This window comes from Alnus glutinosa, chromosome 5, assembly GCF_958979055.1.
Source record: "Alnus glutinosa chromosome 5, dhAlnGlut1.1, whole genome shotgun sequence".
Lineage (NCBI taxonomy): Eukaryota > Viridiplantae > Streptophyta > Magnoliopsida > Fagales > Betulaceae > Alnus > Alnus glutinosa.
Genome location: NC_084890.1, coordinates 32653238 through 32679194, shown reverse-complemented (window position 1 = coordinate 32679194; position 25957 = coordinate 32653238). Strand labels below are relative to the sequence as shown.

General features: G+C 35.0%; 3 protein-coding genes across 3 annotated transcripts in view; 1 reads left to right on the top strand and 2 right to left on the bottom strand.

Annotated features, from left to right (window-relative positions):
* LOC133868799 (uncharacterized) overlaps positions 1–25957 on the top strand; it is a 53934-nt gene that overhangs the window by 2584 nt on the left and 25393 nt on the right. The gene's annotated exons all lie outside the window — the stretch shown is intronic.
* On the bottom strand, positions 1438–5125 carry LOC133868144 (receptor-like protein EIX1). Its single transcript, XM_062304962.1, has one exon. It carries the CDS (start codon positions 5071–5073, stop codon positions 1438–1440), a length of 3636 nt encoding a protein of 1211 aa, XP_062160946.1. The 5' UTR covers positions 5074–5125.
* Positions 15188–19956, bottom strand: LOC133868142 (uncharacterized). The gene is made up of 7 exons (XM_062304961.1): positions 19632–19956; positions 19251–19495; positions 18917–19150; positions 18697–18789; positions 18468–18586; positions 15463–15577; positions 15188–15265 (listed from the first exon to the last, which is right to left on the bottom strand). Exons 1-7 carry the CDS (start codon positions 19954–19956, stop codon positions 15188–15190), a joined length of 1209 nt encoding a protein of 402 aa, XP_062160945.1.

The window sequence follows — 25957 nt, the reverse complement described above, 5'->3', positions numbered from 1 at the left end:
TAGTAGTTGTCGGATTCCATTTTTTGCCGTTGGAAATTCTTTCAAGCAAGTCAAACGCTAAAATTTTTTTCTGAAAAAATGATTTATTCGAAAATGTTTCACTGGCGGAAATTATTTTACATCGAAACAAACAGAGCATAAGAACAACACTTGGAGTCTTCATGATGCAAATTTCCAGTTAACTAATATAATGTTTGTTGATTGATTCCTTGAGGTGATCATATTCATGAAATAAAATCATAAGTCTATGGGATTTATTGTTTCCATTCAAATTTGTAAAGTATTTGAAATATTTAAGAGATATGATTTTCTATTTTTATTTTTATAATTACACCGATTAAAAAATATTTGTGGGTTTAGTTATGTGAATCTCTTTAAATTAAGTGATGTATACAGCTCGAATTCTATTTAACCTCTACATTTTTTAGACGCAAATTAAGTGGAAAAGGAGAATTCTTACAGTTAATCGTTCTATTTTGATTTCTTCCCCTTCATTTGTTCTACTTGGATTTATGTAATTTAACCACAGCATGGGAAAATTCATACTATTGATCTCAATTTACTCGCAGCCATTTTGTGGTAAGTATTTTGCTTATTCTATGGAATTATCTTCAGTTGATTTTTTTGGTGATTATTGCATTTTACATGGAAATGCTTTTGCGTTCAAAATCTAGTAAGAATGGATGGAATTAAGTTGAGTATGTGAATTATTAGTGAATAATATGCATGATTTTGCTCCATCTGCAATTGAATCAAGAGTAATTGTTTGAAGTGGAAACAATGTTATCTCTAATGCTTGTCAGAACTTTCAAGTTTGATGATCTGCATTTTCTGTTCATCATTTGACAAATATATGTGTAGATGGCTGTTGGGAATCAAAGCATGCATTCTTTAAAGCCTATAGGTGGAATGTGTTGGATTCTGGTGTTAAAAGGATCAATAACTCGAGATTTTTTTTTTTTTTGGTAGCTCAAATCCACTTTTGTTTTAGTTGTAAAAGTTCTCTAATAAGTACCTATTAACCGTTTTCTTGGTTATGCAATACATATTGGAAGCAATTAATCCCTAAAATTTTGGATTGACTTTTACATAGTTTGGATATAAAATCATGGTTTGATATTAAAATTTGAATTCAAGATCGATGTGCATTTGTTAGAACTTCTTTAGCCAACCTTTTGCTCACCATTTTGTTGCAGCATCATTCAAATCCAGAATGAGAACATAATGATATATGATGACAAATGGTTATTGAAAAATGGGATGCAATAAAAGATAAAGATAAAATGTCTCACATACGTACAATTATAAAATCATCCATATATATAACTTTAACAAGTAAATATTGGAGCATTTATTATTACAGCAACATGAAAATTAAACTTACAATGCAGAAATGTTTTATATTCTGGAAAGCTTCAATGCCCATACCCTCAACTCCTATTTGACCTTCCTGAGCAAGCGAACAATTTTGACCATGACGAACACAGCAATCTTGTCTTTCAAATTATCAAAGCTTCGAAAGTAAGCATGTCTCCATGATGTTCTGATTATCAATGTGCCACAAACTCCCCAAAAACCGACAATAAACCCCGCTACCATGCTAATGTAGAACGAGATTGACTCAATTCCCCTTCCATTTTCCTTGGCTACTCTAGGTTTAGTTTCATCTTCTGAACATTTGGTCGAAAGAGGAGGCCCACAGAGTAAAGAGTTACCTTCGTAGATAGAAGAGTCATTCAGTGTTTGGAGTTGATATCCATTTGGAATTTTCCCAGACAAGTTGTTGAATGACAAATTCAAGTGACTTAAGAAGGTCAAAGAAGACAAGCTTTCAGGGATAGGACCAGAAAGTTCATTCATTGACAGATCAAGTGTTTCTAACATGTGTAAATTCCCAATATTTTCAGGAATTCTTCCAAACATATGGTTCATTGATAAATTTAAGTTGACCAATTTTGAGCTGCTTGTTACATTATCAGGTATTTCTCCAGATAAGTTATTATTCGACAAGTCTATGGAAAGGAAATGACGAATACTAGACCCACCATATAGATATTCTCTTCCTTTAGAAACTAGCAGCATTTCCTGATCACTATAGTTATAAAAACGACTATATTGATCATCACTGAAGTTTCCTAAACATTGAGGGATTGCTCCTGAAAAATCATTATGTGCAAGGTCTAGGATCTGAAGACTTAAAAGTAGACATAATTGAGGTGGTATGTTCCCATGAAACAAGTTGGACCGTAGGCTTAACCTCAATAAAGATGACAAACTTTCTCCTATCCATGCCGGAAGTTTTCCAGAGAACTTGTTTCCTCCAAGATCAAGCACTAGCAAGTATTTATAGTTTCTAAAGAAAAAAGGAAGCTCTCCTTCAAGATGATTTTGGCTCAATGATATTTCCCGTAGTGATTTCAAATATTGCATTGAACTTGGAACACTGCCAGACATATTGTTCTCTGCCAAGTTCAACACCACTAACTTCCGTAAATCCTTCCAATGAGGGGGGAGTTTCATGGATAGGGAATTATTTCTCAAAACAAGACCTATCAATCCCTTAAGCATTCCAATAGAGTGGGGAATTCTACCAGTAATTGAATTTGAAGAAAGGTCCAACCAAGATAACTTGGGCAATAGTTCACTTATGTTTTCAGGAATAGGTCCAGAAAACATATTGTTTTGAAGAGATATTTCAGATAGATTACTACGAAAAAGAGGAAGTGGACCCTCTAAGTTGTTGGAACTCAAATCAAAACTATCTGCCGAAGGGTGAAATTGAAAGTATGGTACCTGCCCGCGCAGCTTATTACCGGATAGACTCCAAGAAGTGACGTTTGGGCAGGACTTCCAAAGGCCATGCGGAATGGTGTCCGAAATGCCAACATTGTCGAGCAGAATCGTGATGAGTTTATTTTGTGTTTGTAGCCATGCTGGAAACTTTGGGCCGATCTTCATGTCACTTAAATAAATTTCTCTTAGCTTAAAAAGAGGAACCCAGTCATGTTTGACATCAAAAACCAATGTATAGTTTGCAGAAAGCTCTGCACTCAAGTCAAGAGATTTTAATCTGGTGAGATTCTGAAAATGAGCTTCAGTTAGGGAACCTTCCCAAGAATTCCCAGAAAGCCTCAATGTAACAAGCATTGACAGTTTCCCGACGCTTTCTGGAATGGCTCCGTTCATTTGATTATATGAGAGGTCAAGTGTTTGCAATGACCTCAAATTTCCAATAGAATCTAGAATTGAACCCCCAACAGAGCTTTCAGAGAGGTCAAGTGTTTGCAATGACCTCAAGTTTCCAATAGAATCTGGAATTGAACCCCCAACAGAGCTTCTAGAGAGGTCAAGTGTTTGCAATGACCTCAAGTTTCCAATAGAATCTGGAATTGAACCCCCAACAGAGCTTCCAGAGAGGTCAAGTGTTTGCAATGACCTCAAGTTTCCAATAGAATCTGGAATTGAACCCCCAACAGAGCTTCCAGAGAGGTCAAGTGTTTGCAATGACCTCAAGTTTCCAATAGAATCTGGAATTGAACCCCCAACAGAGCTTCCAGAACCCCCAACAAAGCTTCCAAAGAGGTGAAGTGTTTGCAATGACGTCAAGTTTCCAATAGAATCTGGAATTGAACCCCCAACAGAGCTTCCAGAGAGGTCAAGTGTTTGCAATGACCTCAAGTTTCCAATAGAATCTGGAATTGAACCCCCAACAGAGCTTCCATAGAGGTCAAGTGTTTGCAATGACGTCAAGTTTCCAATAGAATCTGGAATTGAACCCCCAACGGAGGTTTCAATGAGGTAAATAGTTTTCAACTTCTTGAGACCTCCCAACGAATAGGGCAAGTTCCCCCCAAGAAACCTATTAAAGCTCAAATCTAGATATTCAAGGCTATTATTGGAACATTGAGACAAGCCATCCAAAAACTCAACTACCTCCCCACTTATGTTGGTGGAATACAGATCTAATGTTTGCAAGTTGCAAAGGTTTGAAAATGAGTTCGGTATCTTTCCAATTAGAATGTTGTCAGCTAATGCCAAGCTGCGCAAGTTGGCTAGATGTCCCATACCATCTGGAATAGCACCTCTAAGCAAACTGTTTGCAAGATTTATTGTTGAAAGCCCACTCACATTTGAGAACCAGTGAGGTATGGAGGAGTTAAAATTGTTGAGAGAGAGATCAAGGACTGAAAGCAATGTCAAGTTGTTGGAGGAAACAGAGTGAGGAAGACTAGCGAGTCCACATTCAACTAGGTGCAACTCCACCAAGGAAGGGAGCATATTAACTGAATGAAGCCAATCGGGTACTTTCTCAAGATTTACATATCCCAAATTAAGGTACCTAAGAGAAGGAAAACCAACCAACCACTGCAGGCTTTTGACTTCCAATCCCCATGGTGGAAAGGAAATGAAATAGTTGATGATGTTTGAAGATGAATATGAGGTGAGGTCCAGATATTGTAGTCTTGAGAGATTCCCAAGTTGGGGAGGAACAACTCCCGAAAAGAATGAGAAAGAGAGATTAAGATACATCAAACTCTCAAGGGAACCCAAAAACTTTGGAACAGTGTTTCCACTAAAATTATTGAGGCTTAGGTCCAAGTAACTCAAATGCTTTAAATTGAGTAATGAAGGACTTATCTTACCCCCCAAGCACGACTTCTCGTAAGCTTTTAATTTTTCATCAAGGTAATCCTCATATTCGAATTCAATCACCCCATATTCGAATTCAATCACCCCATATCCGAATTTTATCACCCTATATCCGAATTCAATTACCGGTAATGAGTTTCTGAGGTCCAGCTTGACGACATGACCTCTGGAATTGTCACAGCCAACGCCTGTCCAGTTGCAGCAATCCTCACCAACCCAAGACGAGAGACGACCCGATGGATCTGTGAGACCTTCTTTGAAGCTAAGAAGGGCTTTTGTCTCCATTTCAGAGCATTTGAAAATAGGGTTTTTAGTGCATGAAACAGGTTGAATAACTCGTAGATAGGATGCAGTTCCAAAGAAAGAGAAGAAAAAAATCAGGAGGAGATGAACAGTGGACATAAATAAGTGGGTGCTAATCATTTTGGGAATGAAAATAGTAAAGAAATCAAAATGTATGGGATGCCTAGACAAGGCGGGGGGGTTCAAGTATTTATTGGTACCGATAAGAGAGGGTAGTAGCTTCATCGTCAACTTATTAGATTAGAAGCAGGGGACCAGTCCAACTTTGCTAGCTATAGCTAGCCAACTGTCATTATTTTGTCCAAGAAACAAAAATGCAATAGGGACCGACTAACAATAAATCCACTTTAGGCTTTAAATTAAAGTTTGTGTGAATGCAGGGAACCACGTGCACTTTTGGAATGTTTGGAGATGCAAATTCCACATGGGCGGCTGATGCTACAATTAAGTGTTGAACACGTACGTTGCAAGATGTAATACAATCAAGTGTACAAAAAGAAGTAAAGAAGATGGATGTTCCGTCCACTTTGGGTTTGGAATTTTATGTCAATGCAATTTGAAGGTTAAATAAAAGAAGTCAAGAATTAAAGATTGACTTGGAGTCTGATTCGCAATTTGAAGAACCACATGACTTGGAGTCTTCAAGATGCAAATTAAATTTGCCAGTTAAATTTCACATATAGTGATTTTAATTAATATAGTGATTTTAATTAATATAGTGATTTTAATTTGTCTAAATTTCTATTTTTCTTTTTTTCTTTTTTAGAATTCTTCCAGTACGTAAGATGATTCAATTCGTTGATAAATTCAAGTATGAGTTTGGAAGTTTATCTCAATATTAAAAAGACTCCACGCTTGGAGTCGTCCATACCCAAATTGCACGTCGTAAGAATCACAAGAGACAGGAAAATGACAGCAATTAATTAATTGGTTATCACTTGCCAAGAAATTGGTGCAAAGAATCCACACATCCATCGAGTCTTTGTTAATTAAAAACTATGTGTTTGGCAAAAAGATTATGCATGGTATTGTACTAAAGATTAAAACGTTTAGAAATGCCATTTTCTTTTTCTTTTTTTTTTAGTATATATACCAGTTAAAGATATATAGAAAATCATACACCTGATAAATTAGATAGAAAATCATGTTGATGAGGTGCACATTATAATACTAATACATATATTAACAGTCATAACTATTATCTTCCTTTTTTTTTTCTAATCATAACAGTTATAACTGTGACGACCAGATTTTATTTAGTTATAACAGTTATAAATATGTATTTATGTTTTTATTTATTTATTTATTTTGGAGGGACTCAAAAAAGGACTAAGATGCTCTCTATTTCAAATAAAGAGAATGTTTTGTATATTATGCACACAGATAGATGTATCAACTTTAAAATTATGATCCTAAAATAAATATATATCACTCATCTGAAATTGAGAGAATCCTTATATGCTAATTAAGAACTTTCCAAGTATCCACTCATGACTTGACTAACTGATGGAGAGTATAAATAATAATAATAATAAAGAAATAAAGAAGATGAATGTTCCGTCCACTTTGGGTTTGGAATTTTATGTCAATGCAAAGATGATTGATACCTGCCGTGCACAATGCACAATGGATTAGAAGTTTGTTTGAATGCCCTTTATTTTATAATTTTTCTTTTCTTTTCTTTTTTTTGGTTTTTTTTTTTTTTTTCAAAACGTTCGAATGCTTCCGCCTTTACAGCAATCAAGCAACGATTTCAATAACAATAGTGCTTTCAACTTATATTTTTTAAAATCACTCGGCCATGCAGTTCGAAAATCATTAAAGCCCAAGCCTAAATAAATATATGTGATGTTACATTAATTGTTACCGATTAAATGGTTGAGTTTCAGCTAGCTTTAAAGATAAAATTATATCTGAACATGTTAAGTCAATAATTCTAAGAGTAATTATGTTTATATTTTATATGAGGTTGTGATCGATAATGAAAGCAGTGATCGAGGACTTTTCATGAAGATATCCGGCCACTTTCTTGACTGACCTAAAATAAATCCAAGAAAAGTAGACCCTGAGAAATAAAGAAGATTTAACAATATTTGCTATAAATCCAACAAATTGCTTTTTAAATTCCACATGCATGGGTCCCTAATGTCAATAATTTCCGAGTGATAATTCTAAGTTTATCATGTAGCTAAGTTTTTCTTGACTGACGACTAAAAATAAATCCAAAAAAAGGTAGACCATGACAAATGAAGGTGACCTACAATATGGGTTTGGAATCTTTATCTCAATACCAAGACTCCTCCTCCCTTCAAGTCATCTTCATGCAAATTGCCTGTTAAATTCTACGTAGGACCTCATTGTGTCAATTTGTTTGCAAGTGATAATCAATAAAGCTTACATATATAACTCATATTTTATTTTAATGTTTTGATGTGACTTATCCACCGATCTCTTGATTCATTCACAATGAAGCCAAAAGAAAAATCTACTTTGGAAATAAAGAAGCCGTCCGCTTGGGAATCGAAAGTTTATCTCGATGCATAGACTCAATGCTTGGAGTCATCTACACGCAAATTAATGTAATGAAATGTGGTAACAAATGGGTATTGGGAAACACCATATAATCAAGTAATAAACCATAAAAAGTCTTAACACAATAGTAATCATTGATCATGAGTGTGTATGAATCATCATCTCTTATCTTCTTTTTTTAAAAAAATAAAAAATAAAATCATCTTAATCTTACAAATAAAAAGGAACCTTACTCAATAAAAAAGAACCTTACTCTGCAAGTACATTACTTTTATTGTACTAGTCCGATCGATCCTAGTATGATAATATGATCGATAGAGGATCCAATTGACCCTAGTGCATTACTTCGATCGATCCTAGTGCAGTAGTCTGATCAATCATGATAGATTTCGATCGATCAAATTTGACATAGTGAAGGTTCAATCAATCATGATAGGATAATATGATCGATAGAAGATCGGATCAATCTTAGTGCATTACTTTGATGAATCTAACATCAGATCGATCCTAGTGCATTAATTGGATTAATCTTGATAGAGTTTGATCGATCGATCAAATTTGAGATAGGGAAGGTTCGATTGAACGTCTGATCGATCAATGTACTAGTTTGATCAATCATGATAGGATAATATGATCGATAGAATATCCGATTGATCCTAATGCATTGCTTCGATGGATCGAATGTATAATTGATCATAATTTACTAGTCTGATCAATCATTATAGGATAATATGATTGATAGAAAATCCGATCGATCCTAATGCATTCTTCGATGGATCTAACATTAGATTAATCCTAATTCATTAGTCTGACCAATCGTGATAGAGTTCGATCGATCAAATTAACGGCGACACATCCGATCGATCCTAATACATTAATTCGATAAATGGTGGTAGAGTTCGATCGATCAAATTCGACATAGTGAAGGTTCGATCGAACGTCAGATCGATCCTAGTGTACTAGTATGATCGATTGATCCAAGTGTATTACTTCAATCAATCAAACATCCGATCAACCATATTGCATTAGACAGATTAATCATGATAGAGTTCGATCAATCAGGATGCTCTAATGGTGCATTTTTCCTTTTTTTTTTTAAAAAAAATAATAATAAAAAAATTGTTTTTTTAATGGAAAAATACAATTTCCCCCCTAAACTACCAGTCATTCTACGGATAACCCCCTTGACCTATCAACGCTTGGACTCTGGCCATCCAAACTACTAAAACCTTTGAAAAATGCTCAATTTGGTAAAATATTCCCATATTACCAATGCCACTTGTCATTTTTTGTCCTCATTTATTTTCCATGACATTACTGAAAAAGGCCTAATTTGGCGAAATAAATGATTTTTTTTTTTTGGTTTCACGAATGGTTGTGATTTTGGCTGGGAAAAAAATCAGATGGATGTGGTGAAATCTGGGGGCATCACGCGAATTGATGACATGGAGTACTGGGAAAAAAAATTCCAGACGGTTACTTTTACTAAAATTTTATGGATGGTTTTGTAAAAACAATCTAGAAATGTAAATTTCCAGGCGGTTTAGTTAAAACCATCTGGAATTTTATGGACAGTTTAATCAAACCATCCATAATAAATTTTTTACAGAGAGTTTCATAACCGAAAATCTTTTACAGACAGTTTTGAAAAAAGAATCGTCTATAAATGCCCATTTTTTTGTAGTGAATTGAAGCCAACTGGAGTTTCGGTTATGGAGATTAAGAAGTAGAACTCTCCAGAGGTTCTGGGAGAGAAGTAGACAAGTGTGTCACTTGTTGTAATTCAAGAGTGTGACGATTGCAAATATTTTGTTAGTATTAACATCTTGTAATTCGTGGATTCTTCGTTATTGGCCTGATTTAGGGTATCCATTTTTCAGAAAATTTCAATCTCAGTCCTCCATTAGAATTTTCTGTTGTACATTTTTTTTTTCTTAAAATGTACTCAGAAAAAATAATATATAAGTACTCGATGTTATATGTATTTTGAAAAGAAAAAAAAATTGTACTTATAATTAGGGATAACTTCACAAAATGATATCGAATTATACGCCTTTATTATGAATGATCAAATAGAAATATGTTATTCCCTCAAAAATGTTAATTATTATTTTTAAATTGTATTAAATATGAATAATAAGTCAATGCCTTAATGCGTTCTATAAAAATTTGTATTTATGACTTTTTTTTTTTTTTGATGGACTCAAAAAAAGACTAGGATGTACTCTATTTCAAATAAAGAGCATGTTTTGCATATTATACACACCGTTAGATGTACCGACTTTAAAGTTATGACCATAAAATAAATATTATTCATATCATTCATTTGAAATTGAGAAAATCTTATCCGCTGAGAACTTCCCAAGTATCAACTCATGACTTGACTAACTGATTGAGAGTATCAAAAATAATAATAAAGAAATAAAGAAGTTGTTCCGTCCACTTTGGGTTTGAAATTTTATCTCAATGCAAAGATGATTGTTACCTTTGTGCCGTCCTGCCGTGCACATTGGATTTAGAAGTTTGTGTGAATGCAAAGAACCACACTTTCTTGGAGTCTTCAATGTGCAAATTGCTGGCCGGTTGAATTCCACACGGTCCCCTCATATATATGTGCAAGTGATCATAATCAATCACAAGTGTACATAAAGATGACTATAAGTCTTGAACACGTGAGAAGATCTAATATAATGTTTGTTGATTGATTCCATTGATAGTCATGCAAGATTAATGCTATATACTATTTTTTATTTATTTTATTTAACTTCGGATTAATGTGACAGTATTCATCGGTACTTATATAAAAATAAAAAAATAAAATAAAATAAAATAAAATTGAGGAGATTTAGCATTACTCATTCATGCAATCATAGTCTATATATGTGACATATTGTTTCCATTCAAATTTGTAAATATGTGAAGAATATTTTAAATATTTGGCAGATTTGGTGTTTTTTTTTTTTTTTTTTTTTTTACAATTCCACCTATTAAAACAATACTGTGGGTTTACTTATATATGTGAATCTCAATAAAAAAAAAATAAATAAAAAAAAAAAAATTGGGACTTCTCATCATTTTAGAAACTTTTGAATATCAAGTAGAGAGATACAAAATTATGAGAGAGAGTGTAAGAGAGAGAGAGAGAAGAGATTTACAATCCGCCCTTTATTTTATAAATTGTTTTTCTTTTTCTTTTATTTTTTATTTTTTAAAACGTTCGAATGCTTCCACCTTTACAACAATCAAGCAAAGATTTCAATAACAATAGTGCTTTCAACTTATATTTTTTAAAATCACCCGGCTAGTTCGAAAATCATTCAAGCCCAAGCTTAAATAAATATATGTGATGTTACATTAATTGTTATCGATTAAATGGTTGAGTTTCAGCTTTCAAGATAAAGTTATATCTAAACATGTTAATTAGTCAATAATTCTAAGAGTAATCATGTTTATATTTTATATGAGGTTGTGATCGATAATGAAAGCAGTGATCGAGGACTTTTCATGAAGATATCCGGCCACTTTCTTGATTGACCTAAATAAATCCAAGAAAAGTAGACCCTGAGGAATAAAGAAGATTTAACAATATTTGCCATAAATCCAACAAATTGCTTTTTAAATTCCACATACATGGGTCCCTAATGTCAATAATTTCCGAGTGATAATCCTAGGTTTATCATGTAGCTAAGTTTTTCTTGACCGACGACTAAGAATAAATCCAAAAAAAGGTAGACCATGACAAATGAAGGTGACCTACAATATGGGTTTGGAATCTTTATCTCAATACCAAGACTCCTCCTCCCTTCAAGTCATCTTCATGCAAATTGCTTGTTAAATTCTACGTAGGACCTCATTGTGTCAATTTGTTTGCAAGTGATAATCGATAAAGCTTACATATATAACTCATATTTTATTTTAATGTTTTGATGTGACTTATCCACCGATCTCTTGATTCATTCACAATGAAGCCAAAAGAAAAATCTACTTTGGAAATAAAGCAGCCGTCCGCTTGGGAATTGAAAGTTTATCTCGATGCATAGACTCAACGCTTGGAGTCATCTACACGCAAATTAATGTAATGAAACGTGGTAACAAATGGGTATTGGGAAACACCATATAATCAAGTAATAAACCATAAAAAGTCTTAACACAATAGTAATCATTGATCATGAGTGTGTAAGAATCATCTCTTATCTTCATATTTTTTTTTTTTTTTTTTAAAAAAATCATCTCAATCTTATAAATAAAAAGGAACCTTGCTCTGCAATTACAATTGATGCAATACATTCAGGATAGTAATCAACCCAAACTTGAGATATAACATGAGTAATAGCCAGCTTGACGAGCTGATGAGTCGGACCGTTCGCATTCCTATAGGGAGATGTTCCACGGTCTAGGACTGGAAATAAATCATCTCTGATTACCAAAAAAAAAAAAAGGAAAAAAAAAAAAACTAATTTTGAGACGTTTAAACAGTAAAACAACTCCAACATTAGCTGCAAAACAACTCCAATGTGGATAAAATAATTAAAAAAAAAATTACAAAAATTTCAATGGAGTCTGGAGCGCAGCGCACTTTCTGCGCTGGGTACACGGGAATTATGTGGATGGGTTAAAAAAAAGTTTAAAATCCATGGAACAATTAAAACCCAGAATATTAATTATGTAAGAAAGCTAATTTCAAGCATAATGAATTTAAACATTCACATTTTAACCTAAAACCTAAATCAATCACATGATTTTCGTGCTCTATCAACAATGGGTATCAAGAAAATGCAAAGTGAAGCTTTGAATTTTATCTAATACAACTCATGGCCAAAAACCTTTTTTTTTTTTTTTTTTTTTCCTTCTTCTCTCTCGAACTGAATCTCTGTGGATCTCTTTTGAGTTGTGCAAAAAAAAAACAAGAATGAGAAGGTGGGAGGAATAAGGGGGAAAGAAGGGTTTTATTTTTCTAAAAAAAAAAAATAATTAATGTTGTTTGGTTCCCCAAACGCCACTAAATTTAAATTTAAAGTCGTTTTTGTAAGTGAAACGACCTCTCGAAGTGGGTGGGGGTGACCTTCAAGCCACCCCAAGTGGTCGATCAAGGTGGCCTCTAGAGGTGGTCGGGGGTGGCCCGCAATTGCCTCCATGGGCTGGCGATGGTGCAATTTCGTCATTATCTGTGGGTCCCTTTTACATGTGAACCACGCGATGGTGGGGCTCACTAGATTTCACTTGCAAATATCCTTTCCGGTGAGTTTTGGGCCGACATCAATTCACTCCCCCTTGATTCTTAATTTTTCTAATCTGCTTCGCAGGTTTTTCCCTGTTCTGTCCACGAGAGACTTCTGATTTTTTAATACAACAAGTCTGAAAATCTCAATTACATCCCTAAAAATAAGATTTTTTTTTTTTTATTAAAAAAAAATGAAGAAGAAAAAAAAAGAAAAAAAAGAGAAGAGGATAGGATTGGTTCAACCCCTTCTTCAATTTTTACAAGTTTTTTTTTTTTTTTTTTTTAATGTAAAATTATATACAACGTTAAATGCATCAGCTTTTAATCATGACTATAAAATAGATCCATTTCAAATTGAGAGAATCCTTATATGCTAATTAAGAACTTTCCAAGTATCCATTCATGACATGACTAACTGATGGAGAGTATAAATAATAATGATAATAATAATAAGAACGAAATAAAGAAGTTGTTCCGTCCACTTTGGGTTCGGAATTTTATGTCAATGCAAAGATGATTGTTACCTTTGTGCCGTGCACATTGGATTTAGAAGTTTGTGTGAATGCAAAGAACCACGTACACTTGGAGTCTTCAATGTGCAAATTGGTGGCCAGTTAAATTCCACATGGTCCCCTCATATATATTTGCAAGTGATAATCAATCACAAGTGTACATAAAGATGACACGCGTGTGATCAGAAGATCAAATATAATGTTTGTTGATTGATTCCTTTAATTTGATAGTCATGCAAGATTAATGCTATATATTATTCTTTTATTTTATTTAAGTTTGGGTTAATGTGACAGTATTTATCAGTTTTTATTAAAAAAAAAAAAAATTGAGGAGATTTAGCATTACTCATTCATGCAATCACAGTCTATATATGCGACAGACGTATTGTTTCCATTCAAATTTGTAAATATGTCAAGAATTTTTTAAATATTTGGCAGATTTATTTATTTATTTATTTATTTTAACAATTCCACCTATTAAAAAAATACTGTGGGTATACTTATGTGAATCTCTTTAAAAAAAAAAAATTGGACTTCTCATCAGTTTAGAAACTTTTGATATCAAGTAGAAAAATACAAAATTATGAGAGAGAGAGAGAGAGAGAAGAGATTTACAATCCGCCCTTTATTTTATTTTATTTTTTATTTTTAAACGTTCGAATGCTTCCACCTTTACAGTAACCAAGCAACGATTTCAATAACAACAGTGCTTTCAACTTATATTTTTTAAAATCACCCGGCCAATTCGAAAATCGTTCAAGCCCAAGCCTTAATAAATATATGTGATTTTACATTAATTGTTATCGATTAAATGGTTGAGTTTCAGCTTTCAAGATAAAATTATATCTAAACATGTTAAGTCAATAATTCTAAGAGCTATTAATCATGTTTATATTTTTGAAAAAGTACACATATCCCTCTTAAACTACAACTCAATTGTTAATGTACCCCACAAACTACCAATTGTGTCAATGTTCCTCCTCAAACTACTAGAAAATGTCAATGTCCACCCTAATGCCAACAAAAAGACAAAAATAACCCTAATTTTTTTTTTAAATAAGACAAAAATGTCCTTATAAATTCAAAAAAAAAAAACTAATACTAAAAAAGAAAAAATAAAAATAAAAAAAACAAAAAAAAAATATTTTTTATTAAAATCGAAAAAATTAAAAAAACAAAAAATAAAGATTTTTTTTTTTAAAAATAAATAAATAAACAAACGAGAAAAAAAAAAACAAAAAACAAAAAACAATTTTTCATTTTTAATTTTTAATTTTTATTATCAATTTTTTGTTATTTTATATTTTTTTAATAATTTTTTTAGTTTTTATTTTATTTTAATAATTTTATGAAGGGTATTTTTGTTATTAGAGGAACATTGACATTTTTTAGTAATTTAAGGAGTGAACATTAACATAATTGGTAGTTTGAGGAGTACACTGATAATGAAATGGTAGTTTGAGAGAGCTATGTGTATTTTTTCCATATATTTTATATGAGGTTGTGATCAATAATGAAAGCAGTGATCGAGGACTTTTCATGAAGATATCCGGCTACTTTCTTGACTGACTTAAAATAAATCCAAGAAAAGTAGAACCCGAGAAATAAAGAAGATTTAACATTTGCTATAAATCCAACAAATTGCTTGTTAAATTCCACATGCATGAGTCCCTAATTAATGTCAATAATCATGTAGCCAAGTTTTTCTTGACTGACTAAGAATAAATCCAAAAAAGGCAAACCTAAACATGGGTTTGGAATCTTTATCTCAATACCAAGATTCCTCGTCCCTTCAAGTCATCTTCATGCAAATTGCTTGTTAAATTCTACGTAGGACCTCATTGTGTCAATTTGCTTGCAAGTGATAATCAATAAAGCTTACATATATAACTCATATTTTATTTTAATGTTTTGATGCGACTTATCCACTGCTCTCTTGATTCATTCTCAATGAAGCCAAAAGACAAATCTACTTTGGAAATAAAGAAGCCGTCCGCTTGGGAATTGAAAGTTTATCTCGATGCATAGACTCAACGCTTGGAGTCGTCTACACGCAAATTAATGTAATGAAATGTGGTAACAAATGGGTATTGGGAAACACCATATAATCAAGTAATAAACCATAAAAAGTCTTAACACAGTAGTAATCATTGATCATGAGTGTGTAAGAATCATCTCTTCTTTTCATATATTTTTATTTTTTTAAAAAAAAAATCATCTCAATCTTATTAATAAAAAGGAAACTTGCTCTGCAAGTACAATTGATGCAATACATTCAGGATGGTAATCAACCCAAATTTGAGATATAACATTGGTAATAGCCAGCTTGGCGAGCTGATGAGCTGGACCGTTCGCGTTCCTATAGGGAGATGTTCCACGGTCTAGGACTGGAAATAAATCATCTTTGATTACAAAAAAAAAAAAAAAAAAAAAAAAAAAAAAAAAAAAAAAAAAAAAAAAACCCAAACAAAGAAAAAAGAAAGGAAAAAAAAAACTAATTTTGAGACATTTGAACAGTAAAACAACTCCAACATTAGCTGCAAAACAACTCCAATATGAATAAAATAATTAAAAAAAAATTACAAAAATTTCAATGGAGTCTGGAGCGTAGCGCACTTTCTGCCCTGGGTACACGGGAATTATGTGGATGGGTTAAAAAAAAGTTTAAAATCCATGAAACAATAAAAACCCCGAACATTAATTATGTAGGAAAGCTAATTTCAAGCATAATGAATTTAAACATTCACATTTTAACCTAAAACCTAAATCAATCACATGATTTTCGTGCTCTATCAACAATGGGTATCAAGAAAATGCAAAGGGAAGCTTTGAATTTTATCCAATAGAACCCATGGCCAAAAACCCTTTTTTTTTTTCCCCTTCTTCTCTCTCGAACTGAATCTCTCTGGATCTCTTTTGAGTTGTGCCAAAAAAAAAAAACAAGAATGAGAAGGTGGGAGGAATAAGGGGGAAAGAAGGGTTTTATTTTTCCAAATATATATATATATATATATATATATATATATATATATATATATATATAATTAATGTTGTTTGGTTCCCCAAACGACACTAAATTTAAATTTAAAGTCGTTTTTGTAAGTGAAACGACCTCGAGAAGTGGGTGGGGTGACCTTCAAGCCACCCCAAGTGGTCGATCAAGGTGGCCTCTAGAGGTGGTCGGGGGTAGCCCGCAGTCGCCTCCATGGGCTGGTGATGGTGCACGCCAACCTAGAGACACTACTAGGGGTGGCCCAAACCACGGCCCCACCTCTAGTGGCTAGCTCACAAGCCTCCCCCAACCAAGCCACCCTTTTGTTTTTTTTTTTGTTTTTTTAATTAAAATTGTTCTAAGTTTTTAATTTATTTAACTTTTTAGTTTTATATTAATAGTTCTTTTTTAATTTCTTTAATTTTTTGTTTTATTTTTTATTTTTTATTTTATTTTAATTTTTCAAAGAATAAGCGTATTATAGGAATATAATAAAAAAAAATGGCATTTTTTTACACACTTTGATAATTTAATGGATCATATCAGCACACTTAAAAATTCAGTGAGCTATTTTAAAATCGACTATTAATTAGTTCAAGAGGCTTTGTTAAAATTTTACCTATATATAAAACCTCTGCATAGGAAGATTGTATATATATTATTATACAGCAACAACAAAAACTTATAACATTACATAATGATGCATATTAATTAATAAAGAAAGCTCCGTTGTCCATTTGCCTCAACTTCTCTCCAACTTGACCTTCTTTTGCCAAGGAACAACTTTGAACATACACTACAAAAAAAATTGTAAATCGCCACATGCAGTTCACCGCGTGTACAGTAACTGTACACGTGGCAAATAGTTCGCCGCGTGTAATTAGCCGCGTAGATACACGCGGTGGATCTGGGCAATGCTAATTGCACATTTGGCAGCGTGTATTTTAATACACGCGGCCAATTTGCAGCGTGTACATTAATACGCGCGGCCATCTGGCCGCGTGTATAATAATACACGCGGCCAGATGTTGGCCGCAGTATATTTTATATATATATATATATATATATATATATATATATATATATATATATATATATATATATATATATATATATTCTATTTTTTAATTTCTTTTTATTTAAAATATATTTATATATTTTATATAAATATTCTTTTATATATATATATATATATATATATTTTACTAAAATTCTCCAAATTTATTTTATCCAAAAATATCACAAAATCAAATTGCACAAATTAATCAAAACAACTTTTTTTAAAAATTCGAATACCATGTACTAATAAATATATTCATTACTATATATAACTACTTACACAACAATATCAACAAATTTGAGATTCTTAATTTAATAAAGTTATTCGGTACTAAAAAAAAAAAAAATACACAAAATATCTACAAATCTGGAGGACGTCTCTGCGGATCACGAGGTGCAGTCCCGGGCGTGAGCTCACCAACTGTCGATTGTCCCGCAAGAGATGGTGTAACGGGCGAAGGAGTCCCGAGAGGGGATTGTTGGCTCAGCAATTGTCCAGAAGGCGACAACGGACCAACAGTTGTCGCATTACCTGCAAGTACTAAAAATAATTAACCTACATAATATTATATGCAAATTTAAACAAGTAATGAGAACAAATTAAAAATAAACCTAAGTGTATACATAATATGAACCATACCTGCAGGCGCACTACTAACAGATGACGTACTACCGACGTGTGCAGGTGAAGACTGCTGAGCTCCAAGACATACGAACGATAATCCTGTAGAGGACATGAAGGCCTCAAAATGTCGCATGCGCTGCTCCATAGCATCAAAATGTCGCATGCGCTGCTCCATATCATCAATCTGTCGTATGCGCTGCTCCATGCTGTCAGCCCGCTCTCTCTCGGCCCGCACTATGCCCTCCAACTCCGCAATTTTGTGAGCAGCCCAATCCTGAGACGTGCCCTTGGCCGGTCCCCCCCGTGTGCGGCCCCTATACGAGAAACAAGTCCCGCGAACAGGAGTAACGTTCGGCCCAACCTGCCGAACCCTACCCGCATACTCGGGTCGCCCAATCGCTTGCTCGTACGCGTCGCCAGGTGCCCAACGCACCGTATCTGATGAGACGGGGTCCGAGGCAGCAGGATCAGTGGACAAACTCTGTGTCATCCGCTCCTGTACGTCGTCAACATACAAAACAATGGTAATTAATAAATACTTTATCACACGCATAACTAATAATAATCGATAACCTATAACAGTAGCATATGCATAGGTCCCGTGTCCGCTCGTTCAGGTAAGTGCCGTCTTTCCTTGTGTGCGTCTTCACAAACGACTCGGCGCGAGTGGGGGGCGTGCCAGATATAGATGCCTGTCGCCATACAGTATAAATATATAACAAACATTGGATATATAATTTAACGTTAAGAAAGAACAATTACGCACAAATAAGAATTAGGGTTTTTACATATTGTTCCATACCTCATCGTGATTAAATCTGGCATAACTTTTGGACCCCAGACTATGGGGGATGTCTTGCTGCTCCCGCAGCCGCTTCATTCGTTCAGACCTCTCCTTTACATTGAACATTCCCAAAAAAAATGTCAGAATTGATACTTTTAATTACTTATGTGTTATGATTGAATGAACTGTTTATTAAAAAAACACAACATTATAGTAATACATTCAAAGACCTACGTACCACATTTACTTTTGTGCACCACTCGTGCAGTACGTCCTCCACATCCGTTCGGTCATACTTATCAAAAAACGTCTCTGGCATTCTCGCACGTATTGTCAATGGCGTGTCACCATCTCGAATATTTAGCTGGGTCCTCAACTTCGACTTCCACGAACGGTGCTTACGGCCCATATCACCCCAGAATTCATTCTGTGCCAGGCGCTGGTCGACGGATACGGGTACATAAAATTCTTGCTGCACATTCAATCTACTGATTAATTTTAGCAGTTCAATAAAGAAAAAATCATCTTAACTTTAATTTCACAAAATACATATATTAGTTTCATACACTTACCATTATGGCATCCCACATAGCCTGCTTAACCTGTTTATCTACCTTTCCCCATTTGTCCCGCAAGTGAATATGAGACCCGCTCCGTAACAGCTTGCCTGCAGCCCGTCTATAACGATTGCATGCTCGTCCCACTGGTTGTGTTGCAGCATTGTACTGCAACACAACTTTCTTACCCCTCGGGAGCACCCAATTTCTCTCAGGGTCCTTAATCACCTCAAAATATATGCTCCCGTCTGGGTTATACCCTAGTCAATAAATATAAAACGTTAATATATTAACACTAAATAACTTAATTATATCAATAAATTAAAAATTCAATTTAAATATTATACGAACTTACTAAATTAATTAGTTTATAATGATGTATACAAATGTACTTACCCATCAGCCGAATCTGGTCGAACGCTATGTGCTCGGTCGCTGGGTCACCAGCATGCTCCTCGCCTGCCTGATCTTCTGGGTGATGCTCATCATCATGATCGTCATCCGAAGGCATATCCTGGGGGACATCATGTGCTAACTGATCAAGCCCCAACATCACATCATCCCCCTCGCGGGGCAGCTGGCTCTCCCCCACATCTGGGTCCTGACTCTCCCCAGGAAGCGGCAACTGGCTCTGTCCATAAACATGCATCTGGCTCTCCCCAGGTCCCGGGCCCTGGCCCCCAGCCGGTGCCGACAGCTGTCCCGACCGCATAGCCGGCATAGGCATCCCCCCCCGCTGTGACAGCGGGAATCTGTCATCCTGAGTCTCACTATCAGGAATGACTGGTGATGTGCAAATTATAATACTCGCAAGCGCACGAATCTTTTGCAATATAGTGTATGTGCAAGTGCGAGGTCGATCCCACAGGGAATTGTGTTGCGAAAATTAATCTCTATTCAAACTAATCCTATTTTAACCTAGTTCCAAATTTATGGTTTTTGTTAAAAGAAAGTATAAACGAAAATAACGAAAATAAAGGGGTTTAGGGTTTTGGAATTCACACTCACCAAATCATATCAACCTAATCTCATGCTCATCACACTTATTCAAGGTTGTCACTTATAAATCTTAGGTATGCTCTACATTGCTTCAAAATTCATTTAGATCATCCTATGATTCCGTTCATAGCACAAATCACAAAGAGTACCAATTGAAATCCAAACATCCAATGTATCATTCAATCACAATGGATATCTTCATTCTAACCGATAAAACAATGTATTAGTCAAACGGCGCACAATGAATGTCCAATGTTTTGATAGATGAAAAACCAAGCAACCGATTTAATGAAACTTATTCCACATCATCACTTGTATCCGGAAACCACAAGAGATATCAAAACATCATTTCAAGAAAACCGAAGTAGAGCAATGAGAAATCAAATCCATAAACTCAAATAGCATGAACAAGCACAAAAACTCGGTTTCTCTTCAATGGTGAGGTTTCATCCTCAACCCCAAACGAAAATATTAGCTACACATGATAAAATAACTACAACTTAAAATATTAAAAAAGCATAAAAATCAAAGAGTTTCAAAAGGAAAGAAATAAGCTACAAGAAGAAGAGAAGCAAGAAGTTATGTACAAAGAGGCTCATGCCTCCTCTCTTCCTTGATTTTCAGCCTTGGTCTCCTTTTATAGTCAAGTGGTTTGTGTGGAATGGGTGAGTGGGTGTATGAGTGGAGAGATGAGTGGTGAATGTTTTATGGAATGAGTGGTGAGTGTTTTATGGAATGAGTGGTGAGTGTTTTATGGAATGATGTTGAGTGGAAAAAAAAGTGATTAAGTGGCTGAGAATGTGGAGAAAAACGTGTATTGGCTCTAGCTTTGGGGAGACAAGGGATGAAGCAAAAGAAAAATAATAAGAGTGATGGTTCCGGATTTTCGGGATGATCCGACGACTGAAATTCAAACAGCCATATCTTTTTCCACGCATCTCCAAATTGGCTGAAACTTGTTGCGTTGGAAAGTTGACATCTTGAACTTCAATTTAGACCTAAGAAACTCCCAAAAAGGATATCTTTTGGTCCTGTTATGATCAGTCTAAATGTACTGGTCTGCTGCATCCGAATTTCCTTGTATTTTGCTTGAATTGTATCATTTCTCTCTTATTGTCCTACAAAATATAAAAACACTAAAACTAACCAAAGCATTAGAAAATAACAAAGCTAAAGGTTTAACTAATGTAAATTAAGGGGTCCAAATACACAATATTTGGTACTCATCAAATACCCCCAAACTTACATTTTGCTAGTCCCTTAGCAAAACAAAATGAAAAACAAAATCAAAGCATGAAACATAAATCCTCTTTCGTGGGAGACACGATTGCATTTAGCATATGCAACAAGCCTTTTAAACCCCTAGGACTCCCTAGTGGACGAGTGAAGTCTCGTGAGGGTTTGCCAGAAATGATACCCACAAACATTCAAACATTATGCTGTCAACGAGAAAAAGTTTTACCCAGACCATGGTTCATACGTCATTGGCATGCTTAAAAAGACAAACCCCATCATAAACATCAACAGGGGATCCAATTATCAAATCACTCATAAATGGACAGTTAAGACATCACATTTCCTCAAAAGTGTAGAGTGAAATCAACATGCAATTATGAGGTTTCATTTTAATCTCAAGATAAGTACTTCAAAAATCATTGGAATCCCTATCAAATGAAACAACCAAGGCAAGATATGCAAATTATTTTATTTTATTTATATATATATTTTTTTGTTTTTTGTTTTTTTTTTTTTTGTTTTTTTGTTTTTTTGTTTTTTTTTTTAATATGTTGGCTGTGCAATGCTCGGCTCCCTTAAGCTTTCTAATTGACCCATGTAACAAGTGTTGGGCCAGTGGCTCCCAAACCAAATGGTCTTAGGGCACTAGATGTAGAAACATCCCTAAGGGCTTATTTACTCAAGTCAAAAAGGCTACGAAGCCAAACTAGCCATACAATTAACCAAATTGAAATTCTCACCTTTTGACGCGAACACTCAATGCTTAGTGAGGCAAGAGGCCCGGTTACTCAGTGAAAAACTCAAAAATGATCTTTTTTTTTTTTTTTTTTTTTTTTTTTTTTTTTTAAAAATATATATATATCTTGCAAGCCAAGGTTATTTATCAATAAGTCATCCAACAACTCTCAAAATACACAATTAAGCACAAATTCATACCCCACAAATTACATGCTAACGTGCTCGTGATAGTTCAACTCAAGTGAAATCTTACTAGCCCAAAAATAAGTCAAAAGACTCAGATTCCTAAAGACATGATGTGTTCAAAAACTTAAGCAAGCCGATGAAATGCAAACCACAGCTATGGCTTAACTCAAACTTGACAACATAATTTTTTTTTTTTTTAATTAAAACATTTTAAGAACAAAAAGACAACTAAAAATAACTTAAAACAATTAGAAAAATTAAATAAACACACAAATGGAAACTTAAACAAACAGAAAATTTAAACAAACAAACAAATGAAATAAACAAACAAACAAATAGACAGAGTGTTTTTCCATACCCCCAAACTTGAATTACACATTGTCCGCAATGTGTAGTGTAGAAATACATTACCAGAAATACGGAAACATCGAGGTGTGAAAGGTCAAGGCGTCCCCCAAACTTAATCACCAAAACACCTGTCAACAAAAACTTAACAGCAACATTTCTCATAGACACAAACATCAAAATGTTAGTTGCTGTTAGAAATAAAAGTAAAATGAAAAGAAATAAAAATGAAAGAAATCAACTATACAAAAAAAGTAAAAGGGAAAAGAAAATTTACAGCGCCTTCTCAGGTGGCCAACTTGCTTGCTTTGCAGGATCTTCGTAGCGCCATTTTTTTATTATTATTATTACAGTCCATAAATAAATAAAAAATAAAGAAAATAAAAATAAAAATAAAAAAATAAAAATATAATTATTGTCTTACAAAACGAAGTACTTCTAAGAAAACATAAATAAAAATAAAAAATAAAGAAAATAAAAATATAATTATTGTCTTACAAAACGAAGTACTTTTAAGAAAACATAAACTTGCGAATCGGACCTTTCCTGCAACATCCCCAGAGTATGCTTATACCTGACTAAGTTTCTGGGCGGAAAACCCTGAGGTTTTGGACTACACGCAAGAGGTCCTGGTGTTGCTCTTGGAGACGATTGGTATTTTGCTCCAACTCAGCATACCTCTTCTCCAAGTCTTTCGCATATGAATCTACCACCTTCTTCAGCTTTTTATTTTCTTGCTGTAGGACCCGATTCCTACGCCTAAAGTCCATGTACATTCGCTGCAACGCCAAAATTTGAGCTTTTAGCGCTTGAACTTCATTCCCTCGAACTTGCAGACGTCGAGCTATGTTTGTAACTGAAGAAGCACTCTGAATACTGAAAGCCAAAGAGTCATTGATGGCTTGAGCATCAGTCCTATCCGCCAACAACTTATCATCTCGAGGAGTTATGATGCCTTGAGCCACGGCTGCAGCTGCTGCATCATTCAGCATCACAGAGTCATTGGTCATGAGAGGACCTTTTTGCGTTAAGAATAATGGACGCCAAATCTCGGGTTGTACTACTGGCGTAGCATTCAGATCAAGATTATTTTGGGAAGAGGAAGAAGCCATTTTTCTGGAAAACTTAGGAAACGATGATATTCCTCAAAGAATCTGAAGGAGAGAAAGATAGAAATGAAGCGGTGATTCGAAATATTTGAAGGGAAGGAAAGAGAACTTAATCACTGGGCGAGACGCGGTTTAATCAACGTCATTCTGAGCGCAGCCTCCACTATCACTAGTAGACAGCCGCCCACGAATCACGAGTTCTCTTCTTTTTGAGTGCAGCCTCCATTATCACTAGTAGACAGCCGCCCTCGAATCACGAGTTCTCTTCTTTTTGAGCGCAGCCTCCATTATCACTAGTAGATAGCCGCCCTCGAATCACGAGTTCTCTTCTTTTTGAGTTTTCACCCTTTTCACCTTCTCGAATTCCGAATTTACCCAATGACTTTTCCGGATTCATCGCCGCACTTTCCGCAACTAGCAGTCGTAGAAGGGCATCCCGAGAATGAGCTGGATGAGCGTTCCGAGAAAGGGATGGAGATATTACGATTCACTGTCGGCACCACTTGCACCGTCCCTTCTCAAATTTTCTCTATAAATTTACTCGTCTTCTCTCTGGCAAAGCACACCTATGAGCTCTCAACCCTTCACACTTCGAGAGCCAAATCTTTCTTCTAATCTGAACTCATCATCGCTTCTTGGAAGGGAAGATGTAGTTCATAACCAATTTCAAAGTTTAAAGTTGGGAAAAATGCAGCATCACAACCAGATTCACAAACAACGAAGCAAGACTATTCTTGATCATACTATCCAGAAGCAAGATTATTCTTGATCATGCAAGACCTTCTCTTCCGTCTTGTCAACCTGGACGCTCTTCACATCTATCCTCAATCCGGTGATGGCGATCTATGACAGAAGAGAGAGAGCACTACGATATGAGTACCGCGCTCATATCCTTTCCGGATTGCTTGCCTCGCCTTCTTTGCTTTCTTCACATTCCCCACCTTCCTCTCCTTCGAGGCTTCCATGTTCTCATTTAGCAAGCTTTCCATGGTTCATGTGGGTTGAAATTGTAAGGGTAGTTGGTTGGAGCAAGTGTCCTACCACTAGGTGAAACATGTTGTACAGAAGAATCTCAATAATTATCAAAATAAGAATCCATGCTTCACTTACACCCTATAGCAAGAAGTTATCCCACCATTGAAAAATTAAAAATAAACTAACAAACAAAAACAGACAACAAAATAAGGTAAAACAGAAACAAAATATTTAACAAAAATAATTAAAAAAAACAACTGTGCGAAAAGGTAAAAGAAAATTTACAGCGCCTTCCCCGATCATGTGGATGTCCAACCAATCCCTTCCATCCTTTCTTCTTACAGAATTGATGTCCCTCGAGAGAAATGTTTCGCCATCTTATGTAGCTAACTTGCTTGCTTCGAAGGATCTTTGTAGGACGATGGTTCCTAGATTTGCGCGGTTGTGTGCATAGATCCTTGACAGTTTTGGCATAAGATGGCTCTTTGAGACATGTAAGAATTAAAGCTTGGGGCTCATGAAATGTCTCAAGAGGGATGGTGATGAAGGAATGAGCTTCAGTACTCATTCCGTATTCGGACATATTTGGATTTGGCGGGGGCGCTGCTTGCTCCAGGTGCTCCTCCTTTTCTTCCTCATCATTGCCATCCACCATTTCCTCACTCTCAATTGTTGATGTGTCTTGGACATGCTCATGATGAAGATTGCTGGAATCATCCTCATCAATCATGTAGTGCCCTTTAGCCATCAACTGACCTTGAAACTCTTCTTCCTCCAGTCTGTTATACTCGGCAACCAGATATTCGAACTGTCTTTCTATCCTGGCAATCGCCTGAGTGTTTTCCAAGGTGGCATTCTTTACTTCATTAATGGTCAGAATGTTTTCCAAAGTGACATTCTTCATTTCATTAATGGTTTGGCTTGAAAACTGCATGAAGTCCTTGAGAGTGTCTTCTAATGACAGCTCTGGGTGTGGAGCTTGAATGGTGGAGTGGCCAGTCATCTCTATGAAGTCCTTCAGTGTATCTTCTAATGATTTTTGGGGAAGGGGATCATAGGATGAGCTTTCGAACTGCAGATATTCAGGATGATGCAGTTCCTGGAATTGGGGGGCATAACTTCCCATGGCTTGAG

What these genes read in the sequence shown, in the direction of transcription:
- LOC133868142 (XM_062304961.1), bottom strand. Translation starts at nt 19,956, where the DNA reads ATGCCGGCTATGCGGTCGGGACAGCTGTCGGCACCGGCTGGGGGCCAG. An exon ending in CCAGATTTAATCACGATGAG is followed by an intron (nt 18,587 to 18,696) that starts GTATGGAACAAT and finishes GTATGGCGACAG; the next exon opens with GCATCTATATCTGGCACGCC. An exon ending in TGCATATGCTACTGTTATAG is followed by an intron (nt 15,578 to 18,467) that starts GTTATCGATTAT and finishes ATCTCCCTATAG; the next exon opens with GAACGCGAACGGTCCAGCTC.
- LOC133868144 (XM_062304962.1), bottom strand. Translation starts at nt 5,073, where the DNA reads ATGATTAGCACCCACTTATTTATGTCCACTGTTCATCTCCTCCTGATT.